Genomic DNA, 13385 nt, shown 5'->3' on the forward strand with positions numbered 1-13385 from the left:
AATGGCCTGAAGGAAACTCTCTCTATCGCCCCCTTAAGTTCGGAGGTCTGTTAGTGTGTGCAATGCATTCCCATCTTAAATATGTTTGTAGCCTGAGGATGAAGGCAGAAGAGTATTTTCTTGACCGCATCTGTGGAGAAGGGATGCGTTTCTGTGTGTTTAGAGTTCATCTGGGGCACTGGCCTCATTTTCTCTTCCTCCATGCCAAGACCATTTGAATAAATACTGGGAGCAGATCTATTTGCATAGCAAGATATCCAAAAAGGCAGTCCGTTCCCGGCCTATTTTTGGCCCCCCCTTTTTTTTTTTTTTGCTTATTGTTGCAGAAGATTCACATATGCTGCGCGAGCGCATTAATATATTTCAGCCAACAGATGGACTTGACGCGCATGCGGCGGGTCCAATTCCTTCGCTCGTACATCCGCAAACCCCACACACGTTCGCTCTTAGGGCCCGGCGCGCAGACGAAAACAGGTTTGAACATACTGTATTATCTTTCGAATTGATCTGCATGACACTGTCTGCCAAAGCTGAGCCGGTGCCAGATTCAGGAGGGGCGGTAGAGCAGGAAACAATAATGCTTTGTCTGTTGAACACTGCAGCCCTCTGCCTGACATCAAGATGTTTGTTTCTCGCTTTTGTTTTTACTTCAACGCGCTCGAGACTGAAGCCATAACAATGGATTAGTATCTTTATTTAAAAACAATGGAAAAGAGCGAAAAACGAAAGAAACGTTTTTTAACATCTGCCCCCAGATTGCGGTTTTTGACAGGCGTCCGCGTGAGTTTGTGTGTTTGTTTAATAGAGGAGTCCGGGTACGCCCTCAGGGCTATAGGGGCCGTATCTCCTCCGAAACTTGCTGACTTGTTTGAGAACGCCAGCCAACGATGTGATGACTGATAGATAAGCGAACAGCCGTGGCGTAGAGGGCAGAGCGCTGATCTGGAGACAGCCGTGACCAGTTGATCTGATGTCTATATAGCATGCGATATTAGGATTAACACATCCCAAAACTTTAATGATATGACACAGTGTTTAGAGGTGGTACTGTTTGTCAACCGTGGGCACTTGTATATTTTAAAATAAATAAATTTAAGAAAAAATATATAAGAATGTTACAATTCAGATAAATGTCTTTGGTTTTAATTATTTAAATTAAATAATTTAAGTTAAAAACCCTAAATAATTTAAATGAAATTGTTTTGTTGCTAAATGTTTTTTTTTTTTTTTTTTTTTTGTCAAATAAGTTTTATTAAAAGTTTTGCTGCTAAATGTTTAGTTTAATATTGTTCATTACATTTTATTCAACTGTTACATTTTTAAATAATTTTTTTTTATAACTACATAATTTATATTTATTTATTTATTTAAATGAAAAAAATTAAATTGAATACCTCATAATTTCAGTTAAATCATTTTGTTGTTAAATGTTTACGTTTAATATTGTTCATTCCATTCTATTCAACTGTTAAATAATTTACATTTTTCAATATTTTATATTTTATAACATTTATTTTAATTTAAATTAAATAATTAAAAATAAATTTTGTTGCTACATGTTAAGTTTAATATTGTTCATTGCATTCTTTTCAACTGTTAAATAATTAGAATTTTAAAATATTTTATGTTTTGTAACTAAGTAATTTTTATGTATTTAAATAAAATTATTTAAAATAATACTTTCAGTCATTTAAATTAAATTGTTTTGCTGCCAAATGTTTAGTTTAATATTGTTCATTACATTCTATTCAACTGTTTAATTATTTGAATTTTTAAATATTTTATTTTTTATAACTAAATAATTGTTTTTTTTTATTTAAATTAAATCATTTAAATTAAATGCTTTAATTTAAATAAAATTGTTCTGCTGCTAAATGTTTAGTTTAACATTGTTCATTACATTCTGTTCAACTGTTAAATAATTTGTATTTATAAACATTTTATATTTCTATAACTAAATAATTTCTTATTTATTTAAATAAAATAATTTAAATAAAATACTTTAATTTAAATTAAATTGTTTTGCTGCTAAATGTTTAGTAATATTTAATATTGTTTAATAAAAGTTTAATGTTGTTTATCGACTTCTATTGAACTGTTTAGTTTTTTTTGCGTTTGTTTTTTTTTTCTTCCTCAAATTTATATTTTTTCTTTTTCTAGTTTTATTGGTGGTATTTAGTGCAAATTGATACTAGATGCTATATAATGCTTTTACCCTCACCAAGAGTGAAATATAAAACCTTTTTTTTTTTTTTTGGCACTAGATAAAATATGATTATTTAGGCAAGATATTTCCCTTTTAAATCGCTTCAGTTTTGTTTAGTTTGTAACTATATATGGGTAGTTTATACCATAGCAAGTAAGTTACCCAATAACCTTGCCAAATACTTATTTCCAATACAAATCTCTATATTTTCTTGATAATCACTAACCAAGTACACACTTTTAGTGCGTAGTCGAAGTATACAAACTGGGATGCGGCCCAGTGATGCCGGGGAGCTGTTGGCCGATTCGGGACCGGTGGCGACATCAAGGTCCAAGCAATTTGAGACTGGTATCGTCTCAAGAGTCCGAGGCCTGGCAGAGCGGGGTGAGCGGAGGGGACGATAAGGAGCAAATGAGATAATAAAAAGGTGTTGATGGTGCCATGTGACTGTGATGTGGAAAACCGCAACTGTCTGGGGCTCCTGAACTCGGTCCCAAGGTTATTAATGTGTCCGCTGGCATCTGGGTCCGGGCGAGGGACATAAACACCACGCTGTTCTCTCACAGTAGCGTCCTGTGCTTGTCTCATTGGCAGCTTGTGACCGCTCGGCCCTCACACGCATAGACACACCGTATCCTGCTTAGTTGGGTGAATCTTACGCATGAATTCAGCCATTGTGCGCAAGAGAAATATTTTTATCAGAATGTACCACTGCTATTTATACCCCGAACACAATGAAGGCTCTGGTGGACCCTCTCATCACGTACCACTTGACCCGTCCACGGCCTTTGTGGACGTTTGGATAAAATACATAATCATATAAAACTGAGCTGTAAATGGGTGAATCTCACGCAAAATGTGTCAAAAACATCTTAAGGTCATATTTCACCAAAAAAATATAAATAAAAAATAATAATAATTAAATTTAAATTAAATGTAAATTTATTTTTACTTTTTTGAAATAAAACTAGCTATTTTATCATTTTTATGTAAAATGTAAAGTAAAATACAATAAAAACTATTTTATGATTTTTTTTTTAGATGTGAAATGTGACCACAAATAGATATTTGTGTAAAAAGATAATTATGATTACAATTTTATTTTTTATATTATTTTATATTATTTTATGTTATATTATTTTATTTTATTTTATTTTATTTTATTTTTAAATAAACTGTTTTATAATTATTTTTTATGTGACCACGAATTTAGCTTAAAGAACAGTAGACTGACATTTTATTTTATTTTATTATTTTATTTTATTTTATTATTTTTAAATAAAATAAACAATTTTATAAATATTTTTATGTGCAATGTGACTACAAGTTTGGCTTAAAAAAAGTAGGCTTACAAATTGTATTTTATTTTATTTTAAATAAACTACTTTATATCTATTTTTTATGTGAAATGTGACCACAAATTTGTCTCAAAAATAAAACATTTGTAAGCCTCATTTTCTTATTTTATTTTATTTTAATTTAGTTACGTTTAGCTTAGTTTAGTTTAGTTTTTTTAAATACAGTAGAATTTCTGGTGTGAAATGTGACCTGGATTATGTATTTTATTTATTTATTTATTTATTTGAGATTTATGCAGTACCCATTTTGAAAAAATAATAAATCAAAAATAATAATAAAAAAACAATATTCCTAAATATTTCTCGTCTAGAGCTTTAAAAGTGATTGTAAGAATTTATCTGTGCTTAGTTTTACCAAAATACCAAAGTCAAAAGATCTCTTTATTAGCTCATACATTTCTTATTAAATTCACTCTGCTCTTTACTCTTACTCTACATCAACTATGGACTCATTAGCCATTATTATTTCTCATAATGATTTAAAAAAAAAAGAACTTTAAAACAAAGTTAATGCCTAAAGAAGCAACTGTGAACTAATGAAGCGCAACCTCTGAGAAATTCACTTTTACGTTTACTTGCCAAGCAATAGTCCATGTTAATTGTACATGACTAGTTTGCCAATCTCCATATTCTCCAATAATACGCATTATCCTTTAGTGTTTGTCAGTATTGGCCAAACAAATGGCAGTAACGCTCCCGTATCCAGGCCGACTCTGCGAGCGCTCACTGTTTATGGTAAGACAGTGGAAGAAATGCAATTGAACAAATACAAACGCTTTTCAGGTCTTCAAGGCCCAGAGAGCATTACACTATCTGTGTGGCTGTCCAATGCAAAACTGTTTATTGTAGTGTTTTTGTTCTATAACGCAACAGCATTAATGCTAATACCTCTGTTGACTTTTTAGCGTTTGGTCGCACGTTGGTTTTTTTGGTGGCTCGTTCTTTGGCTCAGTGGGATTTGTTTGCCGTTTTATCCGCAGATGTTTGATTGAGGATTATTTTACGATAGTGCGCTTAATGGCTGCGATAAGGTGTGTGCGTGTTTGAACCGCGTCGGGCTACAGACATCACAGCAGGAACGAGACTCAAATCCCTACGCGTGCAAATAAAACAAAATGCGACAATAAACGTGGCAGAGGAACAAGGTGAGCTGTGATGAGCCGCTCTCGCTCGCTCTCTGGGGCTTTACATGGCTTTTGGGAGGAGCAGGAACATGGGACAACAGAAATGCTGAGTTATCTTTGCCATGCAGCGCTCTGGTGTGGCTCTGGCTCCTGCTCCGTGTGTGTGTGTGTGTGTGTGTGTGTGTGTGTGTGCTGGGTAATCCGGTGGAAATGAAAGGTGCTGCCACACACTGGCCTGGAGATTACGGCATCACGTTTGTAAGTGTGCCAGGACTCGACTGCTGGAACACACACTAGAGCTCCCTTTTCCTCTTTTCCTTTCCTAAAAATAGGATTTGACCATACTTTATATTAAAAATGGGAATTGAAAGGAATTGAAAGATTCCTGTTCTATAACCAATTCATTAAAGATTCTTGTAGTACTTTTAAGGAAGAAACAAAATCTGTAATATTTAGCACATATACATATTTTTGTTTGTTTACAGCATTAGTTATAAAGTTATTGCATGAGACTGTGGTTAAATGTATTAGTTTGACTCATGAATATTGAGTATATTTATATTGCATATTGCATTGCAGCCATGCAAAGCATAAAGTAAATAAAGTAGGGTAGGAAAGATGTAATGTTAAAATGGTCACTATACGCTTATATTTTATGTCGTTTTCCACTGTGTTTATATATATATATATATATATATATATATATATAAAATGGCAAAAAACAAAGTTTTTAAAGGTTTGGGTTTAGAAATATTAATACTTTCTGAAAATGTATCAAAAGTGACAGTTAAGACAATTGAAATGTTTGAAAGAAAGAAAGAAAGAAATGTTAAAATGGTCACTATAGTCCTGTATTTTTCCACTATATGTATATATTAATCCAAAAAAGTGATGAAAATTAATACAAAATGCAAAAAAGTAAGATTTTTTAATATTTTTATTCGACAAGGATGCATTAAATTGCTTAAAAGTGACATTTAAAATGTTATGTAAAATTTCTATTTTATATAAATGCTTTTCTTTTGAACTTTGTATTCATGAAAGAATACTGAGATAAAAACATAAAACAATTTCCACAAGTTTATTAAGCAGCACAAGTGTTTTCAACATTGATAATAACAAGAAATGTTTCTTGAGCAGCAAATCAGCATATCAGAATGATTTCTGAAGGATCATGTGATACTGAAGACTGGAGTAATGATGCTGAAAATTCAGCTTTGAAATCACAGGAATAAATTACATTTTAAAATATATTCACATAGAAACGGTTATTTTTAAATTGTAATAATATTTCACAATTTTTCTTGAATTTTTAATTAAATACATGATTTTTTGTTTGTTTTTTTTAAAGAATTCTCTCCTGCTCATCAGGGCTGTATTTACTTAATAAAAAATACAGAAAAACACTGTAATATTGTTAAATATTATTACGGTTTAAAATAATGGCTTTCTATTTGAATATATTTTAAAATATAATTTATTGCTGTGATGCAAAGCTGAATTTTCAGCTTCATTACTCCAGTCTCACTCTAGTGTCACATGATCCTTCAGAAATCATTTTAATATGCCGATTTATTACTTTTACTATTTATGCTGGAAACAGTTGCGTTGCTTCCAACATTGATAATAAATCAGCATATTAGAATGATTTCTGATCATGTGACACTGAAGCCTGGAGTAATAATGCTGAAAAATCAGCTTTTGATCACAGGAATAAATTACATTTTAAAATATATTCACATAGAAACGGTTACTTTAAATCGTAATAATATTTCACAGTTGTTCCTGATTTTTTTTTTTTTATTAAATACACTGCCATTCAAAAGTTCAGAATTTTTAATGTTTTAAAAGAATTCTCTTATGCTCATCAAGGCTGCATTTACTTGATCAAAAATACAGAAAGAACAGTAATATTGTGAAATATTATTACAGTTTAAAATATTGGTTTTCTATTTAAATATATGTTGAAATGTAATTTATTCCTGTGATGCAAAGCTTAATTTTCATCAGCAGCACAACTGTTTTTAACACTGATAACAAATCAGCATGTTAGAATGATTTCTAAAGGATCATTGAAACTGGAGTAATGATGCTGAAAATTCAGGAATAAATTAAATTTTAAAATATATTCACATAGAAAACTGTTATTTTACATTAAAATAATATTTCAAAATATTACATTTTTTTCCAGATTTTTTTGATCAAATAAATGCAGCCTTGATGCATTAAAAAAACATTAAAGACCTTACTGATCCCAGACTTTTGAACAGCAGTGTAAATGCTTATTTTAAAGATCGTACCTACCCCAAACTTTTAAAAATTAGCGTACATGACATTAAACATGCAATGTATATGTTTCATTTTAACCTCAACTTATTGTGTCTTCATGTTCTCCGGCAGGGTTGGCTGTGTGAACTGCTACGCTGGAAAGAGGACCCGTCTCCGGAGAACCGCACGCTCTGGGAGAACCTGTCCATGATCCGCCGCTTCCTCAGTTTGTCTCAAGTGGAACGAGATGCTATATATGAGCAGGAGAGCAATGGAGGACAGCAGCACCATGCGGACAGGCCTCCTCACCTGCTGCACATGCCCACCGACCCATTACAGGTCAGAGTCACAAATACACACATTACACACTCAAGTAGCTCAGGTGTTGTAGATATTAGTACCTTTTGTAAGAGTACTGTCCTAGTGACAGCTTTTGTACCTTGTTTTCTGAGAGTGTAGTATTAGAGTAGTATTACGTTTGCCGGTAATTCAACTTGAAATGGTTTACATATGGTAGCCATATGGTAATGCTTTATTTATTTTTATTTTTACCACAAACATGTCTAATTAAGTCTGTTTTGATCAGTTTGGAGGTGCCGTATAAGTTTTTCAAACGCTGGTAATTTTGCGCTCTGCTGCTGTGTAAGCAAAACAGTCATTAGCAACATCATTTGTCTGCGTTTAGATATTAAGGACAGCTAGCTGTTTTAATAAATTCATCACTATTCTGAATCCATATTTAATCACAAAAATCCCACAGTTCTTGTGGTTACAGCTGCGTGTTTGATCAGATATTATTTTGTTTACTCGCAAGCATATGGTCATTCCAAGAAAATAGCATGCGGGGAAGAAAAACATTTATTCACTTCCATTTTCACCACTTAAGGCAAAGAGATCCATGCATGAATGCTGGAGGTTTATAGATTTGCAAATCAGATGTCTACTAAAGCATTTGGCTACACTTGACAATAAGTTTTCATTAGTTAACGTTAGTTAAGCTAAAAATCAACATGCTTCTACAGCATGTTAGTTCATGTTAAATGCAATATTTTCTACATTGAAAAAAAATGGTTTTTTTTTCTACATTGAAAAAAAAAAATCCTTACAATTTTTTTATTTTATTTTTAAATCAAATAAAATGAAGTATTTTGTAATTAGTATTTTTATGTAAAATGTGACTGTGGCTTAAAGAAAAATGAGCTTTACAGAAATGTAATTTTATTTATATTATAATGTAATTTTATTTATTTATATAATTCTTGTTTTATGTGAAATCTTACCATAAATTGGGCTTAAAGAAAATTGGGCTTACTGTTTATTTTATATTTTATATTTTATTTTATTTTATTTTATTTTATTTTATTTTATTTTATTTTATTTTATTTTATTTTATTTTTTAAATGTAATATTTTATGATTAAACTTCTGATGTGACCTGAATTTTTATTTATTCATTCATTCATTCATTCTTTTTTTGAAAATTCACACAGTACCCATAAAAATAGTAATAATAAAATATTAATAAAAAATATTCTTGTATAAAAAAAATCACGTAGAAAAGAAAATAAATTAAACCAAATTTTTTTTTTATTATTTTTATGTAAAATGTGATCGTGGTTTAAAGAAAATTAAGCTTTAAAGAAAACTAATTTAATTTAATTTTATAATTCTTGTTTCATGTGAAATCTGACCGTAAATTTAGCTTAAAGACAATTAGGCTTATTTTATTTTATTTCTTTTTATTTTATTTTATTTTTTATTTTTTTATGTAATATTTTATAATTAAACTTCTGTCTGTATGTCTGTATGTATGTATTTATTTATTTATTAAGATTCACACAGTACCCATAAAAAATTGTAATAATAATATTACAAAACAAAAACTATATTTTTATATAAAGAAAAATGGAAATTAAAAAAAAAAAAAATCAACTTAGAATTGGTAGTAAATTTCACAAATAATTACCGATATGGCAAGAAACACGATGAATCAAACATTACATTTGATGTAGAAAAACTGAAATAGTATTTTCTTGTAAAATATACTCCAATAATATTTTTTTAGGTATACAACTTTGAAAAATAATTCTTACAATGTACATTTTAAAATCAAAAATTGTATCAACTAATAAACTGACTAATGTCAAGACCTTATTTTAAAGTGTTACCAAGCTATTAAATAAATCCAAATGTAAATGCATGCATATTAAAGCCGTAAAACACAAGACTACATCCATTACCATGATTTTTACCACTGTAAAAGAGATCTTGCACACAATGTAAAGCTAATGCCATAGACTTGCATTGAAAAAGGGACCTCAACCACATAGTAAAATAGTTAGAACTTTTGCATGAGCAAACACGTATTTTTTACTTTACTTTAACTTTAATTCAACACATGTCAGATGTTGACCTTGATGTACAAAAATCTTTCTGGTCATCATGCTTATGTACCATTTATTTCTGCTCATTGTATTCCAATGTCTTTGATATGTTATCAGGAGACTGGCATATTTACAAAAAAATGTTATCGAGCATTCCCGTTCCTCTTGGGAATGTCCCAGGAAAAGCAGTCTGTATGGTGTATGGAAAACAGCAGCTGCCGGTTACAATGGCCTAAACTCGCAAACAATGGCGCATTTTAGAGCAAATGTGTCATATGTTTACACCGACGTGAAAGTGGCCTAAACACAGACACCGATAGCGCTCACACGCCGCACATCTCTCGCGATGAGATCTCGCCACATATTGAGTCTGTATTTACCGTGTTAAGCAACAGCTTTTGAATAGGGCTTGATAAGCAATCAACAGACCGACACTTTTTATGCGAATATTCTGATGAAAGAGTTCGCATTCATGTTAACAGCCCAGCATTAGCGGGAACAGGTAAAGCTATAAAATCCCAACATCTGATTGCTAGAAGTGGGCGACGGAACCAAAAGCATATATCATAATACGAGTAATTTTATAGCACGGTAATGGTATATATCACAATATGGTTATTTTAGCTGGAAATTCAACTCGAAAATTAATCCTTTTCATCTTGCCATCTTTATTCTGTCTATTTTATTTTATTTTAGGCACTTAATGCAAAAAAAGTCAGATTATGAAACGCTTGAGTTCAAAACTTAAAACTCAGAAGAGTAACTTATATTCAAAGAGTAAAACTTGTAAATCACTTAACTTAGCAGTTGGATATGAAAGAATTTGTAGCAAATATTTTGGGTTTTTTTTTTTTTTTTTTGTTGTATTGTTCATAATCAGAATGTACTGAAACCATTGAGTTATTAGACAGATAGATTAATAGACTATTCCTAACAAATTTATAATTCTGACAGCCAAATTAAACTTCAATAACAGACAGCAGTGAAACTAACAATATTGGATATTAAAACATAACTGGATATGAAATAAGAATTTTAGTATAGAAAAACCTAAATTTGACATTTAGCATGTTTACTTTATTTTATTAGACTCATGAAAAACTTGGGTTTGGCATGTGGCAGGTTTATTTTATTGTTATTTTATTTATTTATTTATTTTAAATTAGACTCATGAAAAACTTAAGTTTGGCATGTTGCAGGTTTATTTTTATTTTATTTTTAAATTAGACCCATGAAAAAATAAAATTTTATAAAAAAAAGTTTGGCATGTTGCAGGTTTATTTTGTTTTGTTTTGTTTTGTTTTATTTAGTTTTGACTCAAACCAAAAGATCAAATAAATCCTAATAAATAAGTCTGACATTAGTGCAAAAATCTCAAATTAATGAAAAATGTACGTTTGGCACTTGGCAGGTTTATTTTATTTTTATTTATTTATTTATTTATTTTTAAATTAGTCTCATGAAAAATGTTAGTTTGGCATGTGGCAGGTTTGTTTTATTGTAATTAAATTTGTAACTAATTTATTTATTTTTTATTTATTTATGTTGGTTGCTAATGTTGCAGGTTTATTTTATTTTATTAGACTCATGAAAAACTTGAGTTTGGCATGTGGTAGGTTTATTTCATTTTATTTTATTTGAATCAAACCAAAAGATCAAATAAATCCTAACAAATAAGTCTAACATTAGTGCAAATAAACAATAAAACAATAAAAGTAAAAAAACAATAAATACAAATTTATAGTTCAGAATCATTCAAAAGCGTGGCTGGACACTCAAAAGTTAAAAATAAAAGGTTTTGTTTTATTATATTAATGAACTTAATTCAATAGAACAAATGATTCCAAACAAATGAATAAGTGCACATCATTGCGAAAACTTTAATATAATTAATGGACAGTTTAGTCCAGATACATTCAGAACTGTTGTAAAATAACTTGTGTTTGTAGTTTGACGTGTAGCATGTTTGTCTGTCTCTCGCCCCTCTCAGAATCATCAACAGCCTTCCTCTCAGCTCCAAGCACCGCTGCCCCTGCCGCACCCCTCTCAGCCTCCCCTATCCCAGCAGCCCCTGCAGCAGCAACAGCAGCAGCAGATGGGACCGCGGCTGCCCCCGCGACAACCCTCCACGGCGTCGCCCGCCGAGACCGAGGACGAGACCCGCTGCAAGAGCCGCCAAGGCAACCGCATCTCCATGGAGGCGCTGGGCATCCTACAGAGCTTTATTCAGGACGTAGGCCTGTATCCGGACGAGGAGGCCATCCACACGCTCTCGGCACAGCTGGACCTGCCCAAACACACCATCATCAAGTTCTTCCAGAACCAGCGCTTCTACATCAACCACGCCGGCAAGCTGAAAGAGTCGCCCATGGGCTTCCCCTCCAACAACAACAAGGACGAGGGCCTGACGGACTTCAAGGAGGGCGAGCTGTTGAACGAGCTGGACGAGAGCGTGCAGACCAACAGCACCATGTTCTCCATTAAACTCGAAGAGCACCTGGCGCCCGAAACGCACGCCATGGGACAGGCCCAAACTGAACAGGAGGCTAAAGAGTAACGGACGGCTTTCTTTCGCTTCGAAAACTTATTCTCCTTCACTCTCGTCCGTGTTCCCATGAGCGAAACTGCAAGACTTTTTACACGAGACTGAATAATAGAGATGATTAACTTTCACAGTTTTGTAAAGCGTGGATTATTTCACTGTAAAGACTCGTGCATCATTTCAGTAATCTGCACAACGAAACAAAATGTAAAAAGAAAAATCCTGAAGGAATAGTTCACTCCTAAATGAAAAGTTTTCAAGTGAATGGCAACTTGGGCTGTCAAGCTCCAAAATGCACAAAAGCATCATAAAAAGTTTCATGAAAGTAATTTATATCACATTAACAGTGTATATCACAATGTTTTTTTTGTTTTCTGTAAATACAACATTTTATTTTTATTTGTATTTTATTTTATTTTATGGACTCAAACTAATAGATTAAATTCTTGAAATTATTCAAAAAACAAATCAAGTTTGACGTAAGTGTAAAAACATTAAATTATTAAACACTTGAATTTGAAAAACAAGATACTCCAGATGCTTATCATGGTATGAGCAACTTTATTTCATGTTATTGTTTTGTATCACAGTATGATTATTTTTTGTTGTAAATGCAACTAAAAAATCAGTTCTCTCATGTTAAATCTGACTTAAAATAAATAAAGTAAAATAAGTCATTTATATCATGATGACAGTATATATCATACCTTTTTTTTCAGCAATATTTAAAAAATATATATATATATTGTATATTATTTTATTTTATTTTATTTTATTTTATTAAACCTAATGGACTCAAACCAAAACATTAAATTATTCATAAATCAAGTACGACATAAGTGTAAAAATGTGAAATTATTAAACACTTTTTTGAAATATTCTAAATAAAATACAGTAGATAGGTGAGCAACATCATCAAAATCATGTCATGGTATGAGTAATTTTATTTCAAATAATGTTACATATCACAGTATGATTATTTTTGTTGTAAATGCAACTTAAACATTAATTTCTCTCATGTTAAATCTCACTTAAAATAAAATAAAGTAATTTAGATCATGATAACAATATGTAAATACATTTTCCAAAAATTGTTTTATTTTATTTTATAAAATAACACTTGTAATTTTATATATTTATGATTATTTTTGTTGTAAATGCAACTAAAATAATTAACTTCTCACTTTAAATCTCACTTAAATTATTTTTTATTTTATTTTGTGAACTTACGCCAATAGATTAAATTATTCATGACAAATCAAGTCTCACATAAGTGTAAAAACGTGAAATTAAACACTTGTTGTAAATGCAACTAAAAAATGTATTTCTCTCATGTTAAATCTCACTTAAAATTAAATAAAAGAAGTCATTTATATCATGATAACAGTATGTAGATACATTTTCCAAATAATTGTTTTATTTTATTTTATTAAACCTAATGGACTCGAACCAATAGATCAAATTATTCATAACAAATCAAGTCTAACATCAGTGCAAAAACAAA

General features: G+C 31.0%; 1 protein-coding gene across 6 annotated transcripts in view; it reads left to right on the forward strand.

Annotated features, from left to right (window-relative positions):
* LOC127178529 (DNA-binding protein SATB1) overlaps positions 1–13009 on the forward strand; it is a 64101-nt gene extending 51092 nt beyond the window's left edge. For all 6 annotated transcript variants that reach the window (XM_051131457.1, XM_051131459.1, XM_051131461.1 and 3 more), the window contains 2 exons: positions 7089–7295; positions 11330–13009. In XM_051131457.1, the coding sequence (XP_050987414.1) occupies positions 7089–7295; positions 11330–11896 (774 nt within the window). In that variant the 3' untranslated portion in view covers positions 11897–13009. The remainder of the gene's footprint in view (positions 1–7088; positions 7296–11329) is intronic.
* The last annotated feature ends 376 nt before the right edge of the window (positions 13010–13385 follow it).

Source organism: Labeo rohita, chromosome 16, assembly GCF_022985175.1.
Source record: "Labeo rohita strain BAU-BD-2019 chromosome 16, IGBB_LRoh.1.0, whole genome shotgun sequence".
In the NCBI taxonomy this organism is placed as follows: domain Eukaryota; kingdom Metazoa; phylum Chordata; class Actinopteri; order Cypriniformes; family Cyprinidae; genus Labeo; species Labeo rohita.